The 19,962-nt window shown below is 42.0% G+C and overlaps 1 protein-coding gene across 2 annotated transcripts; it reads right to left on the bottom strand.

The window, feature by feature from the left end:
• Positions 1-4,957: 4,957 nt before the first annotated feature.
• LOC311142477 (protein YIPF5-like) lies at positions 4,958-19,687 on the bottom strand. Of its 2 annotated transcripts, XR_014614320.1 has the most exons (7): positions 19,603-19,678; positions 15,409-15,537; positions 10,025-10,200; positions 8,425-8,570; positions 8,068-8,249; positions 5,976-7,767; positions 4,958-5,716 (listed from the first exon to the last, which is right to left on the bottom strand). XR_014614320.1 is itself a non-coding variant. In XM_084178128.1 (6 exons), the coding sequence occupies exons 2-6, from the start codon at positions 15,525-15,527 to the stop codon at positions 7,605-7,607; spliced, it is 786 nt and encodes a 261-aa protein (XP_084034254.1). In that variant the 5' UTR covers positions 15,528-15,537; positions 19,603-19,687; the 3' UTR covers positions 4,958-7,604. The 2 variants fall into 2 exon arrangements, 1 of the variants encoding a protein (XP_084034254.1); XM_084178128.1 differs by having other exon boundaries at positions 4,958-7,767; positions 19,603-19,687.
• Positions 19,688-19,962: the final 275 nt, after the last annotated feature.

The following is a 19,962-nucleotide window of genomic DNA, read 5'->3' as shown; positions in this document are numbered from 1 at the left end:
ATTACATTATCCATCCGGACCTTTGCCACCTAGGACATTTGTGTGACCGGACCTTCTGAAATAGTACTTGAGTATCCCTGCTGTACAGTATACACAGAGAATACAAATTAAATACACCAAGCTAACAAATCACTGCAAAAACAAAGCAATTTCAAAAAAGGCAACACAAATACAGTATACATCACATTCAGTCTATTCGTTCTTGTCCGTCAGGCCATGCTTTCGTCTACATCACACTGAATGTTTTCCCTTGCAATGCAACGAGGAAAACATTTCCTTGCATGGCGCATCCACACTTGGCTGTCCTCTGCAGTGACTGCCATACAACCGGCATTCATTGCATCTAGGAGGGACATCTGGTCATGTGGGCGGTCATCATAAACGTTCCACTTCCATGCATCTGAACCCCTCTTCATCTATGGGCCCCTTTACCTCTCCTTTGTCCTTGCCCTCGGCCTCGGTCCATTCTTGCAAACAACAACTCAGAGGTGACCTCTTTTATGCATGAATAAGGACTGATTGCTGATTGAACAATTATGCAAAGACGTTTTGCACATGTGCAGAAGAGGTTCACATTCATGGGAGCAATTTGTATCAGCTTTGACCAAATGTATTAATTTAGTTTGACGTGATTTACTCAACAGAATATTGCGTCTTTTGTAGAGAGTTGTGTTTACGGTTTTGCAAAAATGTCCTTAGCATTTGCATTGTGTGTGGAAAAAAATTATACTGTTGTACTCTTTAGGTTATAATGGAGATCAAGTGTACCCCAGTTTCATTAAAAGTGTCTTCGCAATCGATAAACTGTAAATTCAAAATAGAAAATAAAAAGAAGAGTTATGTATTGGAAAGACACCAAGACACAATCAAAATACTATTTACACACTATTCATATATACATATTCATCTTCTTATAAACAGTACAGTTAAATTAGATCTTTAGAAAGAGGAGAGGTGCTTTGATACAATAGTTTTTTTAAACTAAACTTGCTTTTTGCTTGAGTAAACTCTGGTGACATGACGTGGCTCTGTACATAACTGAGCGACACATTAAATCTGTTTTTGGTTTGGGTACCGTGAAGAAACCCAGTGTTGTGTCTGGTGGGTAGGTATGTCTGTTTGAAGTGTAAGCATGCGTGTTGTTGATGTTAGTTCTGTGTGTGCAGTTTGTTTTGAGCCAGCTGCAGCTTTGCTAGGTCTTTCTTTGCCTGACCACATTACCGGACAGTAATCAAGAAGGGACAAGATCAGAGCCTGAACAACTACTGTAGTACACTTGATCTTTGTGTCAAAAATGCAGAACCTCTTTCTATAACTGATATACCTCTCCCCATCTTCACAATAACTTTGTCAATACGACTTGAACATGATAACTGACCATCCAATGTTACTCCTAGGAGCTTCTTCAACTTGTCACACCCTTTTACTCCAGTTGAGGTTTAGGTCTAAAAGTATGCTTTGAATGAAATACAATGTGTTTGGTTTTAGATGTATTTAAGACCAGTTTATTGTTAATTTTCCATTCTGACACTGACTGTAACTCCTTGCTAAGAGTCTCAGTGAGCTCACTGGCTGTAGGTGCTGGTGTGTAGAGTGTGCAATCATCAGCATATATAGTCATTTTAGCTTCTTGTAAGACAAGTGGGAAATCATTTGTAAAAATAAAGAGTAACGGCCCAAGGCAACTGCCCTGAGGGATACCGCACTGTTCATTTCTGATGCTAGAAAAGCTTCCATTGAAGAATACTCTCTTTCTATTGGATAAGTAACTCTCCAACCATGTGATGGCAGGTGATAACAAGTTAGTTTTTTCAATGACAAATTATTATAAATAACATCAAAGGCTGCACTGAAATCTAATGATACAGCTCCAACTATCATCTTATTATCCATTTATTTTAGCCAATCATCAGTCATCTGAGTCAGTGCAGTACAAGTTGAGTGCCCTTCCCTATATGCATGCTGAAAGTCAGTGGTTAACTTGTTCTTAGAAAAATTGCATTGTATTTGTTTGGGCGGCTGTTAGAGCCAGCAAAGGGTGCTCTACTATTTTTAGGCAGTGGAATTACTTTTGCTTCCTTCCACGCCTGTGGACACACACACTCCTTTAGGCTTTGGTTAAAGACATTGCAAAATAGGGTGACAATACAGTCTGCTACCATTCTCAATAGTTTTCCATCTAGGTTGTCTATACCTGGTGGCTTATCATTATTGATGGATAACAATCGTTTTCCCACCTCTTCCACACAAACTTGACAAAATAAAAAAACAGCAATCCTTTTATTTTATTATTAGATCTTCAATACACAAATATTATTTTCACTGTTGTCATTTCACTTCTCAGTTTGTCCACTTTACCAGTGAAATAGTAATTGAAATGATTGCCTATATCAAAAGGTTTTGTTATAAATGACCCATCATCTTCAATGAACGATGGAGATTAATTGGGTTTTCTGCCCATCATATCACTAAAGGTGCTCCAAAGTATTTTTCCATAGTTTTTTTGTCATTTATCTTGTTTTGGTAATATCATTTCTTATTTATTTTGTTAAGTTTATTCACATTTCTGATTTGACAGTAAGCCAACCAGTCAGCTGGTTTGTTTGCCACCTTTTTTGCATAATTTCTTCTAACCATACCATTTTTCAATTCATCATCGATCCAGGGGGATTTAACAGTTGTCACAGTTTCTTAACAGGTGTATGTTTGTCAACAATTGGCAAGAATCATTTTACAAATACTCCAAGTGCAGCATCTTGATTATCCTCCTTGTACACATCAGACCAACATTTTGTATGATCTCTTATAAATAAATGTAGGCCCTGCCTTTGGTACTTTGCCTTTCCTTGTTATTGCCACTGATAAGAAGCCTAATATCTCAATACACAATAAACATACAGTCAGTGGCCAGTTGTATTAGGTACACCACCCTGTTTACAAAAAACAGGTTAGCTCCTACAGACAGTGAGTCACGTGGCTGTGGTTTGCTATATAAAGCAGGCAGACAGGCATTCAGTTACACTTTGATTGAACGTTAGAATGGACAAAACAAGTGACCTAAGTGACTTTGAGCGTGGAATGATCTTCGGTGCCAGGCGCACCAGATCCAACATCTCAGAAACAGCCGGCCTCCTGGGCTTTTCACGCACGACAGTGTCTAGGGTTTACAGAGAATGGTGTGACAAACCAAAAAACATTGAGTTAGCGGCAGTCCTGTTGGCGAAAACAGCTTGTTGATGAGAGGTCGATGGAGAATAGCAAGAATCGTGCAAGCTAAGAGGGCCACAAGCAGGCAAATAACGGCGCAGTACAACAGTGGTGTGCAGAACGGCATCTCGGAACGCACAACTCGTTGGTCCTTGTCACGGATGGGCTATTGCAGCAGACGACCACACCGGGTTCCTCTCCTATCAGCTCCAGTGGGCACGCCATCACCAACATTGGACAATTGAGGAGTGAAAAAACATCACCTGGTCCGACGAATCCCGGTTCCTGTTGCGTCATGGTGATGGCAGAGGCAGAATTTGGCGTAAGCAGTATGAGTCCATGGCCGCATCCTGCCTGGTGCCAACAGTACAGGCTGGTGGCGGTGGTGTAATGGTGTGGAGAATGTTTTCCTGGCACACGTTATGTCCCTTGATACCAATTGAGCAACGTTTCAATGCCCCAAAGAATTCAGGCTGTTCTGGAGGCAAAGGGGGTCCAACCCAGTACTAGATGCGTGTACCTAATAAACTGGCCAGCGAGTGTATTTATCATACAAAAGAGCCCAAACTTCAAGTGATGTTTCAAATGTTTACTCAGCAAAGACGAACCAGCTGAAAACATACATTCAATACAGTGCAGTGTCCATTTATACCCTTAGCTCTCACCCCCTCCCTTCCACAAAGATGTACTTCAGTACTTTTCCATCATCCAGGATTTCTCCGTGCTCATCCGTGCATATCACAGAACTTCTCATCAGTCAGGAGAGGCTTGTAGTTATTGGGAGTCCTAGTCCACTAAATAATTAGACTTCTCATTCACAAAGAGCTTGAACCTAACACTACTTTCAATCTCTAAGGATATATAAAAACAATATTCATAATAATTATATTTAAAACAGTAATTTACAATCTATTACCACAATATTATGGTCACTACAGCCAATGGGAACTGATACTGCTGTGGAGCAAAGCTCCAAATCCAACAGTATTGGTATACCCTATTTGGTTGAGTGATAACTTGGGTCATGTTACAGTCATTAGTCACAGTAAGAAGCTTCCTCTTGAGGACTAGATGATAACCAGTCAATGTTCAGGTCACCAGGAAAATAAATGTCTCTGTTAGCATCAGAGATCTTATCTAACATACCACATGTATTCTCCAGATACTGACAACTTGCACTTGGTGGCCTATAGCAGCACCCTAAAATAAGAGGCTTCAGATGAGGCAGTGAACCTGCAACCACAGCACATCTACTTCAAATGTCATGAGATCCTCTCTGAGCTTTACAGGAATATGGCTCTGAATATATAGAGCAACACCTCCCCCGTAGACATTCCTGTCTTTTCTATAGATGTTATATCCTTGTATTCCTACTGCTGTATCATCAAAGGTACGGTCTTAAGTGAGTCTCAGTAAATGGCTAATATATTAATATTATCTAAGATTAGCAAATACTCATCTCATGAACTTTGTTTCTGAGGCTACATATTTATATCAGCTAACTTTAAACCTTTCCTGGGTAGCTTATCTAAAACTGAACAATGATAATAGGTTGTATTTCTAATCATTATATTTCTGATAACAAAGATGTTATACAGTAGAGTAAGGGTGGTTTTGGTTCCAACACCCAGTCATTACAGGATGAATTTCAGAAACCCCAAACCTTAAATTGTTTTAGGCTGAAAGCATGAGAAAGACTAAAATGGTCTACAGACACATCATGTGTATGTACAAATTATGAAACGGACCATAGATGACATGACATTTTATTTAGATAGTGGCCGATAAAACCACCCAAGCACGACACCCATTTATCAAGAATTTCCACATGACAAAAGCACACATTGACTTTCATGTACAAAACAAATGATACAGTATATAAATACTTGGCCATATAAGAGCAGCACTGTAATTGCTCAGTGGCCTTGTGTCCGCCCAGTGTCCGCCCTGAGATTGAAAGGTTGGGAGTTTGATCCCCGGCCACGTCATACAAAAGACTAAGAATGGGACACGAAGCGTCTCTCCTTGGCACTCAGCATTAAGGAGATAGACTAGTGTCCTGTCCAGGGGGGGTATACTTGTACATCAAGCTGCCTCACACTACAGAAACAGGAGATCTGCTCCTATGAGCCGTTCCAGCTAGCTCGTGAAAGGCTACTTACTGAAATCGCTCTGGGTTGCTTGAAATGCAGTGTCCCCTTAAAGTTTTGAAATAGAAAAGCACTCCATTTTCATTTCTGTATTATTCTTAAGAGGGCAAAAATATAAAAATGGCATCCATTTGAGGAGCTCAGGTTTAGCACAAAATCAAATCTATAGGAAAACCGAGAAAAAACAATGACCTTAAAACCCTGTGCTCATTAACAGTGCCTCTCAGATGACACCTTTGTGTGAAACCAAAATTCACTGGAACATTTTAAATCAGTCCAAACAAAGTGAACTGCAAAAGAAAAACTGCAGCCAAAAAACACACTCAACAATGCATAGCCTACAGCAGGGCTCTCCAACCCTGTTCCTGGAGAGCTACCCTCCTGTAGATGTTCACTCCAACCCCAGTTGTAACCAACCCCTGTTATCAACCAGCTAATTATTAGTATCAGGTGTGCTAGATTAGGGTTGGAGTTAAAACCTACAGGACTGTAGCTCTCCAGGAACAGGGTTGGAGAGCCCTGACCTACAGGACTGTAGCTCTCCAGGAACAGGGTTGGAGAGCCCTGGCCTACAGGACTGTAGCTCTCCAGGAACAGGGTTGGAGAGCCCTGGCCTACAGGTTGAAAACAATAGAAAACTGATCAAATGCAAACTGCATGGAAAGGATGATTTCAGTTGAGGTGTATTATGACTAAGAGAGAAAATCTCAGCTACTTTTTGTGTGTTTTGCCGACGTGTAGTACAAGACCGTTAAAGATGCACTATGCAGAAATTCCTGGTTGCTACAATTCGAATAGTTCGCCTAATTTTAGTTATACAAGCAAGTATAGTGTAGATAATCATTGTACCATCTAAGCAGCTGTGGAATACATTTTCCATAACCAAAAATATATTTTCAGCTGGTGTACAAAACCGAAAGTAAAAGACGCAAAAACTAAACTTAAGAACTGGAAGCATAGAAATAGCGCACAAAGAACATATCTACTGCTTCTTAGACTTGCTTTCAATGAAAAACAGATCTATAACTCATATTTCTATGTGAATTTGGTCAGGTTGCCCAAAACGTTACATATTGCAGCTTTAATGTGATCAAACTATCATCTTACAATAAAGATAAACGTGCCGGCAAATAGGAACAAAAACTAGGCGCACATTAGCGGTTCCCACTGGTCAATAGAGAAATGAAAAACCCACAACTCTTTTAAAAAATACAAATGTGTTTGTGTGCAGCGGTCATCACGCAGGCACTGACTGACCAAAGTTTACAATCACACAAGCTGCATAACTAACACACCCTTGACCACATGCAGTTAGCTAAGGAAGCGCTCTGTTAGTCCATGCGCTGGGGCCAACCTCAGAGGGCTGGGAAATATAGTGGGGAATGCCACACGGCACAGAGTTTTGGTGTTTCAGCAATTTAAAATTATTTCAGGTTTGTAAGACATGTCTCTTCCAAGTTGCAAGTTGACCTCTAAGTACCCAGGCCGTTGATATAGAAGACAGAATTAACTACTCTATTTCAACTCTCCTGCTTCAGTTGAATAAAATTGAAAATACTTGTGCAAACCATTTTCTGAAGGCCTCAAGGCTGAAATAAATCTAAGAAACAAACAAACATACAGAATAAAGAAGTTTTACATGAAATAGAAGATTATGTGGTGGTCGGTGGATGGGTCCTTAGTCCTGAACAGAAGGGGTTTGGAATTGATACTCTTGCACTGACCCGTTGGTGGGTGTAAAAATGGAATGCAACTGACAGGGTAGCTGGCCACACCACTGCACTGTGATGGGGGTGCAGCACAGCAGGGCGTCTTACTGGCCCTAAGTTAGTTGGGTTTGCTGATCTGTTTTCCTGCATGGTGTAGGCCAGTGTTTCCCTATGCTAGTCCTTCAGTACCCCCAACAGCACACATTATTGTTGTAGCCCCTGACAAACACACCTCATTCAACTCATTGAGGGCTTGATGATTAGTTGACAAGTTCAATCAGGTGTGCTTGTCCAGGGTTACAATAAAAATGTGTACTGTTGAGGGTACTGGAGGACAGGAGTTGGAACACTGTTCTAGACCAGGGTTTCCCAAACTCAGTCCTTCCTTCCTGCCCCCCCCCCCCCGCACTACACAACTGATTCAAATAATGAAAGCTTGATGAGTTGGTTATTCGAAACAGCTGTGTAGTACTAGGGCAAAAAACTTAATGTGCACCCAGGGAGGGCCCCAGGACCGAGTTTGACAGACAGACACAGTTCAGAAGACAGAGATAAGGGCGAACACCCCGTAGAGGAGGGCACAGGGGTATGCCACCAGAAGCTGCTGTCCGTCCATGGCCAGGGCCGAGATGAAGATCTTGGAAGCAGAGAAACTGCACCAGCCAATTATCGTGGCTGCGATGATTATTCCAAACATGCCTCTGAAAAAGGTAAAGAAAAGCAAGTTAGAACAGTTAGTTAAAAGGTCGGCATGCCCCCGGATCACCCCAACCACACTACCTTGGCAGAATTTTTTTTGTGGTGGAAAACCTGGATTGATTAAGATAATTGCACTTTAATTCGCCATAAACAAATAAGAGCATGAAAAGTCAAAGGCCCATTATAAAATGATGTTGTGCACCACCTGACACTTACAATCCACCGGTCCGCTCTATATTCTAGTGACAGAGGACCTTACTATATTGGAGCTAACCTCTTCTCAGGCCCATGTTTGTACTTACTGTAAAGACAAGATGACTCCGAAGCTGGCAAGGAGGATCATGGGTAGCAGGCAGTAGCCCAGTACGCTGGCGACACAGCCAAACGACACGCCGGTCATGCTCATTAAGTTGAGGAGGCAGTACATCCCCAGGCAGCCGATGGCACTGATGCCGTACACATAGCCAAACTGGATCTTTCCTGTCTGTAGCAGATAGACAGAGACAGGAACTTGTAGACAACTCATCAGAAATCTGCTTTTACATATAGTCATCTATTCCCAGGACAACCAATCTTATAGCACACGGTAAAATGACAAATACATACTGATCCCGTGTAAGTGTTCAAGTGCTGTACTGCATCAATAGAATAGTTCTTACCAGAAGTAAGGTGGCGCCGAAGGCCAGACAGAACACCATGGGTCCAGCCAGGTCAGTCTCGTTCATAATGTTACCGTCTGCTGCCTTCATGGGGTGGAGTACTGTCAGTGTCTTCTGCCAGATGTGGTCAAAGTTTATGCCTAATTCTGAGGCAAACGCATGAAAGGATATTAAAACAATGTCAGATATAAGACAAAGGGTTGGGTGAGAGTTGGGACCACTCAATCATACAATAGTCTGAAAAAAATCTATATACCCCCTAGAATGAAATACACTTTAAAATTTAAGAGACATTACAAGCAAAGGAAAACTGTATTTTTTTATGACGAGAACACGTGTCTCATTATGACACCAATGGATCAGATGAGTGGAGTGGAAGATGTATGCCTTCCTCCAACATAAGATTATCACCTTACTTGGAGCCATTCACCAGTTTAGCAGGATGGCTCTGGTGACTCCTCCCTGACTGCTGACCCATTTAGTGCACACAGCTGGATAACTGGGCAGCTCTGACTTAACTAGACTTTCCCCTCAGAGGGAATGCAACATGGATCCAGAACAGATCCCACTAAAGATCTAACAGTTCTACAGCTGCACCACTGAGAGCATCTTGACTGGCTGCATCACCGCTTGGTATGGCAACTGCTTGGCATCCGACCGCAAGGCGCTACAGAGGGTAGTGCGTACGGCCCAGTACATCACTCGGGCCGAGCTCCCTGCCATCCAGGACCTCTATACCAGGCGGTGTCAGAAGAAGCCTCTAAAAATTGTCAAAGACTCCTGCCACCCAAGTAATAGACTCTTCTCTGCTACCGCACGGCAAGTGGTACCGATGCACCAAGTCTGGAACCAACAGGACCCTGAACAGCTTCTACCCCCAAGCCATAAGACCACTAAATAGTTAGTTAAATACAGTAGTTAACCAAATAGCTACCTGGAGTATCTACATTGAGCCCCTTTTTGCACCAACTCTTTTGACTCATCACATACGCTGCTGCTACTGTTTATTATCTATCCTGTTGCCTAGTCACTTTACCCATACCTATATTTACATATCTACCTCAATTACCTCGTACCCCTGCACATCGACTCGGTACTGGTACCCCGTGTATATAGACAAGTTATCGTTACTGTATTTATTCCTCATTATTTGTATATTTTTCTCTGCGTTGTTGGTAAGGGCCAGAGTAAGTAAGCATTTCACTGTTAGTGACCTGTAGTTTACGAAGCATGTGACATAACATTTGATTTAAAGACATCCGAAACCCATCATAGTGCTCCCCTGACCTCTGCCCACTCTTTCACCTTGTGAAATTCCTGTATTTAATTCCCCCAATTGATCCCAAGTATGAAGGCCTTATGCTCTAGCCCCTATGCACTAGTGTAGGTCTGAGAGGATAGGATCCAATCGAAAATCTCCACCTGGCTTCTGATAGGTCAAGGGGAATTTCTGCCATATTGCTTAGCTAGCCAATCCTCTCAGATCAACAAAGGTGCCTAGGGAGGTGGAGGAAAGGGTTTGATCTGGGATCAAGCAATTGGGTTAGCATTCTTTACCACCCTTTTCCCCTGTGGAGTCTCACCACTGGGTTATCCTTACCCTCCAGCAGCGGGGGCTCGTCGTCAAAGCTGCTGCCATACATGGACTGTGTGGGGGAAGGTGTGAAGGCTGGTGTGGGCTGGTAGATCTGGCCGGTGTAGGGCTGCTGAGGTTGCATCATCCCTGGGGCTGCGTATCCCATTGGCTGGGAGTAGTCATACTGACCATATTGACCCCTGGGTGGAGACATAGGCACACTTCTCAGAACACATCCATGGCTTTGTTAACCTCTTAAGGATTGGACCCTTTTTTTTCAATTTTCACCTAAAATGACATACCCAAATCTAACTGCCTGTAGCTCAGGACCTGAAGCAAGGATATGCATATTCTTGATACCATTTGAAAGGAAACACTGAAGTTTGTGGAATTGTGAAATTAATGTAGAACACATTAGATCTGGTAAAAGATAATACAAACAAAAAAAACATGCGTTTGATTAATTTTTTTGTTCCATCATCTTTGCAATGCAAGAGAAAGGCCACAATATAATATTGCGGTTTAGGCACATTTTTGCCACTAGATGGCAGCAGTGTGTGCAAAGTTTCAGATTGATCCAGTGAAGCATTGCAATACTGGACTATTTTGTATCAAGTCTGCCCAAATGTGCCGAATTGGTCAATTGATACATTTTAGAGTACATAACTAGAGAACATACAAAAAGTATATGGTAATACAAAATGTAAGTTTACACACTCCCAGGAATGTCATACATGATAGATCATAAGCTTATTCACTAACTTTCACACATCTAGATGGCCGGGCGGGGTGGTCGTGGAGCCAGAGACAGCAGGGGTTAAAACTGTAGAACCCAGTTCCTACATTTGAATATATAAATTGATTTGATCAAACAAAACTATGCTACATTTTATCTCTGGGACCCTTAGGATGACAAATCAGAGCAAGATTACTGAATGTAAGTACATTATTTACCTTCAGAGGTGAATGTATCAAACCAGTTGCCGTGATACGTTTGTTGTTGTGCACTGTCCTCAAACTATAGCATGGTATTTTTTCACTGTAATAGCTACTGTAAATTGGACAGTGCAGTTAGATTAACAATAATAATTTAACCTTTCTTCCCATATAAGATATGTCTATGTCCTGGAAGGTTTGCTGTTACTTACAACAGTCATGCTAATCACATTAGCGCACGTTAGCTCAACCGTCCCGTATACGGGACACCGATCCCGTAGAGGTTAAACACAAACATGTCATGTCTCAATCTAGTAAGCAACATGGGAACAGAAGTAGAAAAACAGGCCCTTGCGAAAAATCAGAGGGACAAATGAATTGTTTTTCAAATTGTTGACAGGCTTTTCTAATGTGTAGCTATTCTCAGATCACATCGAGTTAGAAAAGTGACAGATCAAATTAACGTTTATTGGTCGCATACACATATTTGCAGATGCTATTGCAGGTGCAGCGAAATGTTTGTGTTTCTAGCTCCAACAGTGCAGTAATAATACCTAGCAATACAAAACAATACGCACATAATACCAACAAATCTAAAGAAAGAAAAGGAATATCAGAACGAGCAATGTCAAAGTCCAGAATATATATATATTATACACACACACACACTCAGTGGCCAGTTTATTAGGTACACCCATCTAGTATCGCGTCGGCGCCCCCTTTGCCTCCAGAACAGCCTGAATTCTTCGGGGCATGGAAACGTTGCTCAATTGGTATCAAGAGACCTAACATGTGCCAGGAAAACATTTCCCACACTATATATATATATATATATATATATATATATATATAAACTCAGCAAAAAAAGAAACATCCTCACTGTCAACTGCGTTTATTTTCAGCAAACTTAACATGTGTAAATACTTGTATGAACATAACAAGATTCAACAACTGAGACATAAACTGAACAAGTTCCACAGACATGTGACTAACAGAAATTGAATAATGTGTCCCTGAACAAAGGGGGGTCAAAATCCAAAGTATCAGTCAGTATCTGGTGTGGCCACCAGCTGCATTAAGTACTGCAGTGCATCTCCTCCTCATGGACTGCACCAGATTTGCCAGTTCTTGCTGTGAGATGTTACCCCACTCTTCCACCAAGGCACCTGCAAGTTCCCTGACATTTCTGGGGGGAATGGCCCTAGCCCTCACCCTCCGATCCAACAGGTCCCAGATGTGCTCAATGGGATTGAGATCCAGGCTCTTTGATGGCCATGGCAGAACACTGACATTCCTTTCTTGCAGGAAATCACGCACAGAACGAGCAGTATGGCTGGTGGCATTGTCATGCTGGAGGGTCATGTCAGGATGAGCCTGCAGGAAGGGTACCACATGACGGAGGAGGATGTCTTCCCTGTAACGCACAGCGTTGAGATTGCCTGCAATGACAACAAGCTCAGTCCGATGATGCTGTGACACACCGCCCCAGACCACGACGGACCCTCCACCTCCAAATCGATCCCGGTCCAGAGTACAGGCCTCGGTGTAACGCTCATTCCTTCGACGATAAACGCGAATCCGACCATCACCCCTGGTGAGACAAAACCGCGACTTGTTAGTGAAGCGCACTTTTTGCCAGTCCTGTCTGGTCCAGCGACGGTGGGTTTGTGCCCATAGGCGACGTTGTTGCCGGTGATGTCTGGTGAGGACCTGCCTTACAACAGGCCTACAAGCCCTCAGTCCAGCCTCTCTCAGCCTATTGCGGACAGTCTGAGCACTGATGGAGGGATTGTGCATTCCTGGTGTAACTCCGGCAGTTGTTGTTGCCATTCTGTACCTGTCCCACAGGTGTGATGTTCGGATGTTCCGATCCTGTGCAGGTGTTGTTACACGTGGTCTGCCACTGCGAGGACGATCAGCTGTCCGTCCTGTCTCCCTGTAGCGCTGTCTTAGGCGTCTCAGTACGGACATAGCAATTTATTGCCCTGGCCACATCTGCAGTACTCATGCCTCCTTGCAGCATGCCTAAGGCACGTTCACGCAGATGAGCAGGGACCCTGGGCATCTTTCTTTTGGTGTTTTTTAGAGTCAGTAGAAAGGCCTCTTTAGTGTCCTAAGATTTCATAATTGTGACCTTAATTGCCTACCGTCTGTAAGGTGTTAGTGTCTTAATGACTGTTCCACAGGTGCATGTTCATTAATTGTTTATGGTTCATTGAACAAGCATGGGAAACAGTGTTTAAACCATTTACAATGAAGATCTGTGAAGTTATTTTGATTTTTACAAATGATCTCTGAAAGACAAATCCTGAAAAGGGGACCTTTCTTTTTTTGCAGAGATATATATATATATACATACACACACACACAGTACCAGTCAAAAGTTTGGACACACCTACTCATTCCAGGGTTTTTCTTTATTTTTACATTGTATAATAATATTGAAGACATCAAAACTATGAAATAACACACATGGAATCATGTAGTAACCCAAAAAGTGTTAATCAAATCAAAATATTTTATATTTTATATTCTTCAAATAGCCACCGTTTGCTTTGATGACAGCTTTGCACACTCTTGGCATTATCTCAACCAGCTTCACCTGGAATGCTTTTCCAACAATCTTGAAGGAGTTCCCACATATGCTTAGCACTTGTTGGCTGCTTTTCCGTCACTCTGCTGTCCGACTCATCCCAAACCATCTCAATTGGGTCGAGGTCGGGGGATTGTGGAGGCCAGGTCATCTACTAAAGGACACCAATAAGAAGAAGAGAACTGCAATTGAAGAAACACGAGCAATGGACATTAGGCCGGTGGAAATTTGTCCTTTGGTTCCAACCGCCGTGTCTTTGTGAGACGCGGTGTGGGTGAACGGATGATCTCTGCATGTGTAGTTCCCACCGTAAAGCATGGAAGAGGTGGTGTGATGGTGTGGGGGGCTTTGCTGGTGACACAGTCTGTGATTTATTTAGAATTCAAGGCACACTTAACCAGCATGGATACCACAGCATTCTGCAGCGATACGCCATCCCCTCTGGTCTGGGCTTAGTGGGACTATCATTTGTTTTTCAACAGGACAATGACCCAAAACACCTACAGGCTGTGTAAAGGCTATTTTACCAAGAAGGAGAGTGATGGAGTGCTGCATCAGATATAAAATATATTTTGATTTGTTTAACACTTTTTTGGTTACTACATATGTGTTATTTCATAGTTTTGATGTCTTCACTATTATTCTATAATGTATAAAATAGTAAAAATAAAGAAAAACCCTTGAATGAGTAGGTGTCCAAACTTTTGACTGGTACTGTATATGTACATAGTGCAGTCTCTAAGGTGCAGGGTAGAGTACCGGGTGGTAGCTGGCTAGTAACATTGACTTAGGTTCAGGTCAGGGTACTGGGTGGAGGCCGGCTAGTGGTGACTGTTTAACAGTCTGATGGCCTGGAGATAGCTGTTTATCAGTCTCTCGGTTCCAGCTTTGATGCACCTGTACTGTCTCCTTGCAGATGGTAGAGGGATATACAGGCTGTGGCTCATGTGGCAGAGGTCCTTGATGATCTTCTATGCCTTACCTGTGACACTGGGTGCTGTAGATGTCCTGGAGGGCAGGCAGTGTGCCCCCGGTGATGCGTTGGGCTGACCGCACCACCCTCTGGAGAGCCCTGCCCGGTTACAGACAGTACTATTGAGGTAACTGGTGGTGATACAGCCTGACAGGATGCTCTTAATAGTGCATCTGTAGAAGTTTGTGAGGGTCTTAGGGGCAAACCCACATTTCTTCAGCCTCCTGAGGTTAAAGAGGTACTGTTGCGCCTTCTTCACCACACTGTCTGTGTGAAGGGACCATTTCAGGTCATCAGTGATGTGCACACAGAGGAACTTTGAGGGAAAGGTTATTTTCCTTGTAACACTTCTGTCAGGGCTCTCTCCTCCTCCCTGTAGGCTGTCTCATCGTGGTTGGTAATCAGGCCTACAACTGTTGGGTCATCAGCAAACTTGATGATTGAGTTGAAGACGTACGTGGCCACGCAGCCATGGGTGAACAGGTAGTATAGGAGGGGGCTGAGCATGCACCCCTGTGGGGCTCCCGTGTTGAGGATCAGCGTGGCGGAGGTGTTGTTGCCTACCTTCACCACTTGAGGTCGGCCCGTCAGGAAGTACAGGACCAAGTTGCACATGGAGGGGTTCAGACCCAGGACCCTGAGCCTAGTGATGAGCTTGGGAGGGCACTATGGTGTTGAAGGCTGAGCTGAAGTCGAACAGCATTCTTACATAGGTATTTATCTTGTCCAGGTGGGATAGGGCAGTGTGCAGCGCAATGGTGATTGCGTCGTCTGTGGATCTGTTGGGACGGTATGCATATTGTACTAGGTCTAGGATGTCAGGTAAGGCAGCGGTAATATGGTCCTTAACGAGCGACTCACAGCACTTCATGATTAATGCACTGTTAACAGGTTGACAAAACTTACTGTTTGTAGGGATCTTCTGTGTTACTGTAGCCATATCCAGCAGGTTGCCCTTGGTCATCTACACTGTAGCTGGACTGGTAGAAATCTGTGTTGAGGTTGTCAAACCCTGACCCTGACATTTCTGACCGTCTGCAAAAAATAAATGGTTCATATGAGCATTGTAAGGCTGGAGGAGGAAATGTTCAACAGTATTCAATAGATGGCATAGCACAGCTTCTTGATGCATAGGTATCTGGCACGTTCTTGTGTGTCTTGTACTTATTCCTGCCCTTCATCCTTTCAAGTAGCTCGCTAACGCTAGCTAAATCAGATTAGCCTAGGGAGATGGCGAACGTTAGCTAGAAACGTAGCATCAAGGGGAACGTCATTCACCAACTTCCAAGACGTTAATCCATCTGAACAGTGACATTAATGTTATACAATCATACCAAACTCTGCAAGCATTTGGGATAATAGCTAGCTGGCTAACTGCTACATAGCCATCTGGCTGTATAGCTAACGGCTAATAATGTAGGTGCAGCGAAGATACTGATAACCAACACCTTTGCCTGGAAACCCAAAGTTGAAATACATTGAATTCTACGTCGGGCAGAAATTAGTGTTTGAATCAGGAAAGTTTCTCTCACATCCTCTACAAGCCAGAATGTTGAATAAAATGATATTTTAACCGGTTGTCCGTGCGGTTGGCTCTTTTGGCGGTAGGAATGTGACAATATCCACAGGAAAGTATAATTACATCAACTTTTTAAAGCCTGGTAGTGCATTTAGATTTCTATCACCTGAAGCATGGCACAATATTAAAATAAATGAATGAGACGCATAGTTGCCGAGCTGGTGCACAAGTTTACATTGTTCTGGCCCCATGTTTCAGGTGTAGAAATCTCAAGACACTACCAGGCTTTGAAAAGTTGATGTAATTATACTTTCCTGTGGATATATTGTCTCACATTCCTACCGCCAAAAGAACCAACCGCACGGACAACCAGTAAAGTACAGTGAGGGAAAAAAGTATTTGATCCCCTGCTGATTTTGTATGTTTGCACACTGACAAAGAAATGATCAGTCTATAATTTTAATGGTAGGTTTATTTGAACAGTGAGACAGAATAACAACAACAAAATCCAGAAAAACACATGTCAAAAATGTTATAAATTGATTTGCATTTTAATGAGGGAAATAAGTATTTGACCCCCTCTCAATCAGAAAGATTTATGGCTCCCAGGTGTCTTTAATACAGGTAACGAGCTGAGATTAGGAGCACACTCTTAAAGGGAGTGCTCCTAATCTCAGCTTGTTACCTGTATAAAAAGACACCTGTCCACAGAAGCAATCAATCAATCAGATTCCAAACTTTCCACCATGGCCAAGACCAAAGAGCTCTCCAAGGATGTCAGGGACGAGATTGTAGACCTACACAAGGCTGGAATGGGTTACAAGACCATCGCCAAGCAGCTTGGTGAGAAGGTGACAACAGTTGGTGCAATTATTCGCAAATGGAAGAAACACAAAAGAACTGTCAATCTCCCTCGACCTGGGGCTCCATGCAAGATCTCACCTCGTGGAGTTGCAATGATCATGAGAATGGTGAGAAATCAGCCCAGAACTACACGGGAGGATCTTGTCAATGATCTCAAGGCAACTGGGACCATAGTCACCAAAAAAACAATTGGTAACACACTATGCCGTGAAGGACTGAAATCCTGCAGCGCCCGCATGTATATGTGCTCAAGAAGGCACATATACATGCCCATCTGAAGTTTGCCAATGAACATCAGAATGATTCAGAGGAGAACTGGGTGAAAGTGTTGTGGTCAGATGAGACCAAAATGGAGCTCTTTGACATCAACTCAACTCGCTGTGTTTGGAGGAGGAGGAATGCTGCCTATGACCCCAAGAACACCATCCCCATCGTCAAACATGGAGGTGGAAACATTATGCTTTGGGAGTGTTTTTCTGCTAAGGGGACAGGACAACTTCACCGCATCAAAGGGACGATGGACGGGGCCATGTACTGTCAAATCTTGAAAATGGGTCGTGGATGGGTATTCCAGCATGAAAATCACCCAAAACACACAGCCAAGAAGAAGCACATTAAGGTCCTGGAGTGGCCTAGCCAGTCTCCAGACCTTAATCCCATAGAAAATCTGTGGAAGGAGCTGAAGGTTTGAGTTGCCAAACGTCAGCCTCAAAACCTTAATGACTTGGAGAAGATCTGCAAAGAGGAGTGGGACAAAATCCCTCCTGAGATGTGTGCAAACCTGGTGGCCAACTACAAGAAACGTCTGACCTCTGTGATTGCCAACAAGGGTTTTGCCACCAAGTACTAAGTCATGTTTTGCAGAGGGGTCAAATACTTATTTCCCTCATTAAAATGCAAATCAATTTATAACATTTTTGACATGTGTTTTTCTGGATTGTTTTGTTGTTATTCTGTCTCTCACTGTTCAAATAAACCTACCATTAAAATTATAGACTGATGATTTATTTGTCAGTGGGCAAACGTACAAAATCAGCAGGGGATCAAATACTTTTTTCCCTCACTAAGTGAAAATATAATTGTATTCAACATTCTGGCTTGTAGAGGTCATGAGAGGAAATGTTCTTGATTCAAACGCTAATTTCTGCCTGACAAAGAATTCAATGAAATTCAATGTCGGGTTTAAAGGCAACTAACGCCTTAGTCTGTATGGAGTACTAAAAGTGCCACAATTAAATAAATAAATACACCATTAAATAATTACTTAAATGTGTCATTAATTAATTCAAATTAGAATTAAATACATAAATGTGTTATTAAATGTGTCATTAATTAATTCAAATACCGATTCATTTTATGTAAAATACATATAATAATTTCACTATTTACATTTACATTTCATGGTCCTGCGTTGGAGTGCTTCCTGAATTACTTAAAACTGTCAAACTGACCCATCAAAAGTTGGTAGGCGGAACCTAACGCCTGATTGGTTACCCTCTGCATCAAGCCAAGACAAATCAATTCCGGATAATGTCAGCAGGTCCTGCTTCTACATCCTCTGCTAAGTTTAAAATGTCTCTAACCAACTCCCTGGAAAGTTCACGGAGATCCTCCATTGTCTCTATCCAGGTTGGCCTACTCTACTTCAGACCAAAGCAATGGATCAGACTAGATTCGCGTTAGCCCCGCCCACTGACTTTGATGGGTCAGTTTGACAGTTTTAAGTAATTCATGAATCACTGCAATGCAGGATCATGAAATGTAAATGTAAATAGTGAAATAATTATATATGTATTTTACATAAAATGAATCGGTATTTGAATTAATTAATGATACATTTAATTACACATTTATGTATTTAATTCTAATTTGAATTAATTAATGACACATTTAAGTAATTATTTAATGGTGTATTTATTTATTTAATTGTGGCACTTTTAGTCCTCCATAAGTCTGTGGTTGGAGGCTTTACTTACTGCTGCTAGATAGGTAGCTAACGGAAATGCAGTACTTGCCAATCTTAGTCTGCATTTACACAGGCAGCCCATTCTGATATTTTTTCCACCAATTCGTCTTTTGACAAATCACATCAGATCTTTTTCAGAGCTGATCTGATTGATCAAAACACCAATTAGTGAAAACAAGATCAGAATTTGGCTGCCTGTGTAAACGTACCCAAGCATAATTAGCTAGCTATATTCAGGATTTCAATGAAAATATAGCTAGCTAACGTTAGTTGTTTAACTACGCAATTCGGCACCTGGCTCGGTACCTAACGGTAAAATTATTGTTGGGTAACATTAGTTAGCTAACTAATTTAGCTAGCCAACCAACACAACAAAGTGCTAACGTTAACTAGTTTGCTAACGACGTCAGCTAGCTAGGTCACAGTTGTTAACGTTAGCTAATAAGCTATCTAATAATGTAGCGCAATATTAGCTACATTAAAACGCTAACTCGTTAGTTTACTAAAACTGTGGTAGCTACCTAATTATTAGCTAGCTAGGCACATTTATTTCAAGTTAGCTAGTTGGCTACTGCCTAGTTTAGACTTAAGAGCAGAAAATCAGGGTGGCTGGTACGTTAGCTAACTAAGCTAGTTTATAGCACAACTAAACCTACTAAATTAATGTGGGCATCGATACAATACTTAATCAAACTATAAATGTGTTTTTTTATGTACCATGGACTTTACAAAGCAATAATAACTGTTTTACCTGCAACGTTGAGCAGTTCAACTCTGGACTCCGCCAACTTAGCTACGTGTCAAGAGAATAATATCAGAGTTTCATCAGCAACACTAAAGCAGTACTTCCGGGTTACGGAATTCTGAACATTTTCAAAATAAAAGTTCCCCACGTAATAGTAGAAAAGTGTCAATAACCTGTATTTATTCATGATATATAAAAACACTATTCATATTTGTTCATATTTAAGTGACATTTGGATTATATTAGGGTTTAAAAACATGTTCCAAGGTCAAATAAATGCCCCCATTGCAAATCACTGTATATGAAATACAAATTAGCTTATAGAGATAAAACTGTTCTAGGTGCTGCAGTAAAAGTATTATAGGG

Source organism: Coregonus lavaretus (genome assembly GCF_964263955.1).
Source record: "Coregonus lavaretus genome assembly, chromosome: 15".
NCBI lineage: Eukaryota > Metazoa > Chordata > Actinopteri > Salmoniformes > Salmonidae > Coregonus > Coregonus lavaretus.
Note: the sequence above shows the minus strand (reverse complement) of the source record. Positions and strands in the feature narration are given on the sequence as shown.

Excerpts from the sequence above, each read along its gene's own strand:
- LOC311142477 (XM_084178128.1), bottom strand. The coding sequence starts at position 15,527 with ATGTCAGGGTCAGGGTTTGACAACCTCAACACAGATTTCTACCAGTCC. Across the intron at positions 8,571-10,024 it reads CGAGCCCCCGCTGCTGGAGG|AATTAGGCATAAACTTTGAC; the intron begins GTAAGGATAACC and ends CGTTTGCCTCAG. Across the intron at positions 8,250-8,424 it reads TCGGCGCCACCTTACTTCTG|ACAGGAAAGATCCAGTTTGG; the intron begins GTAAGAACTATT and ends TATCTGCTACAG.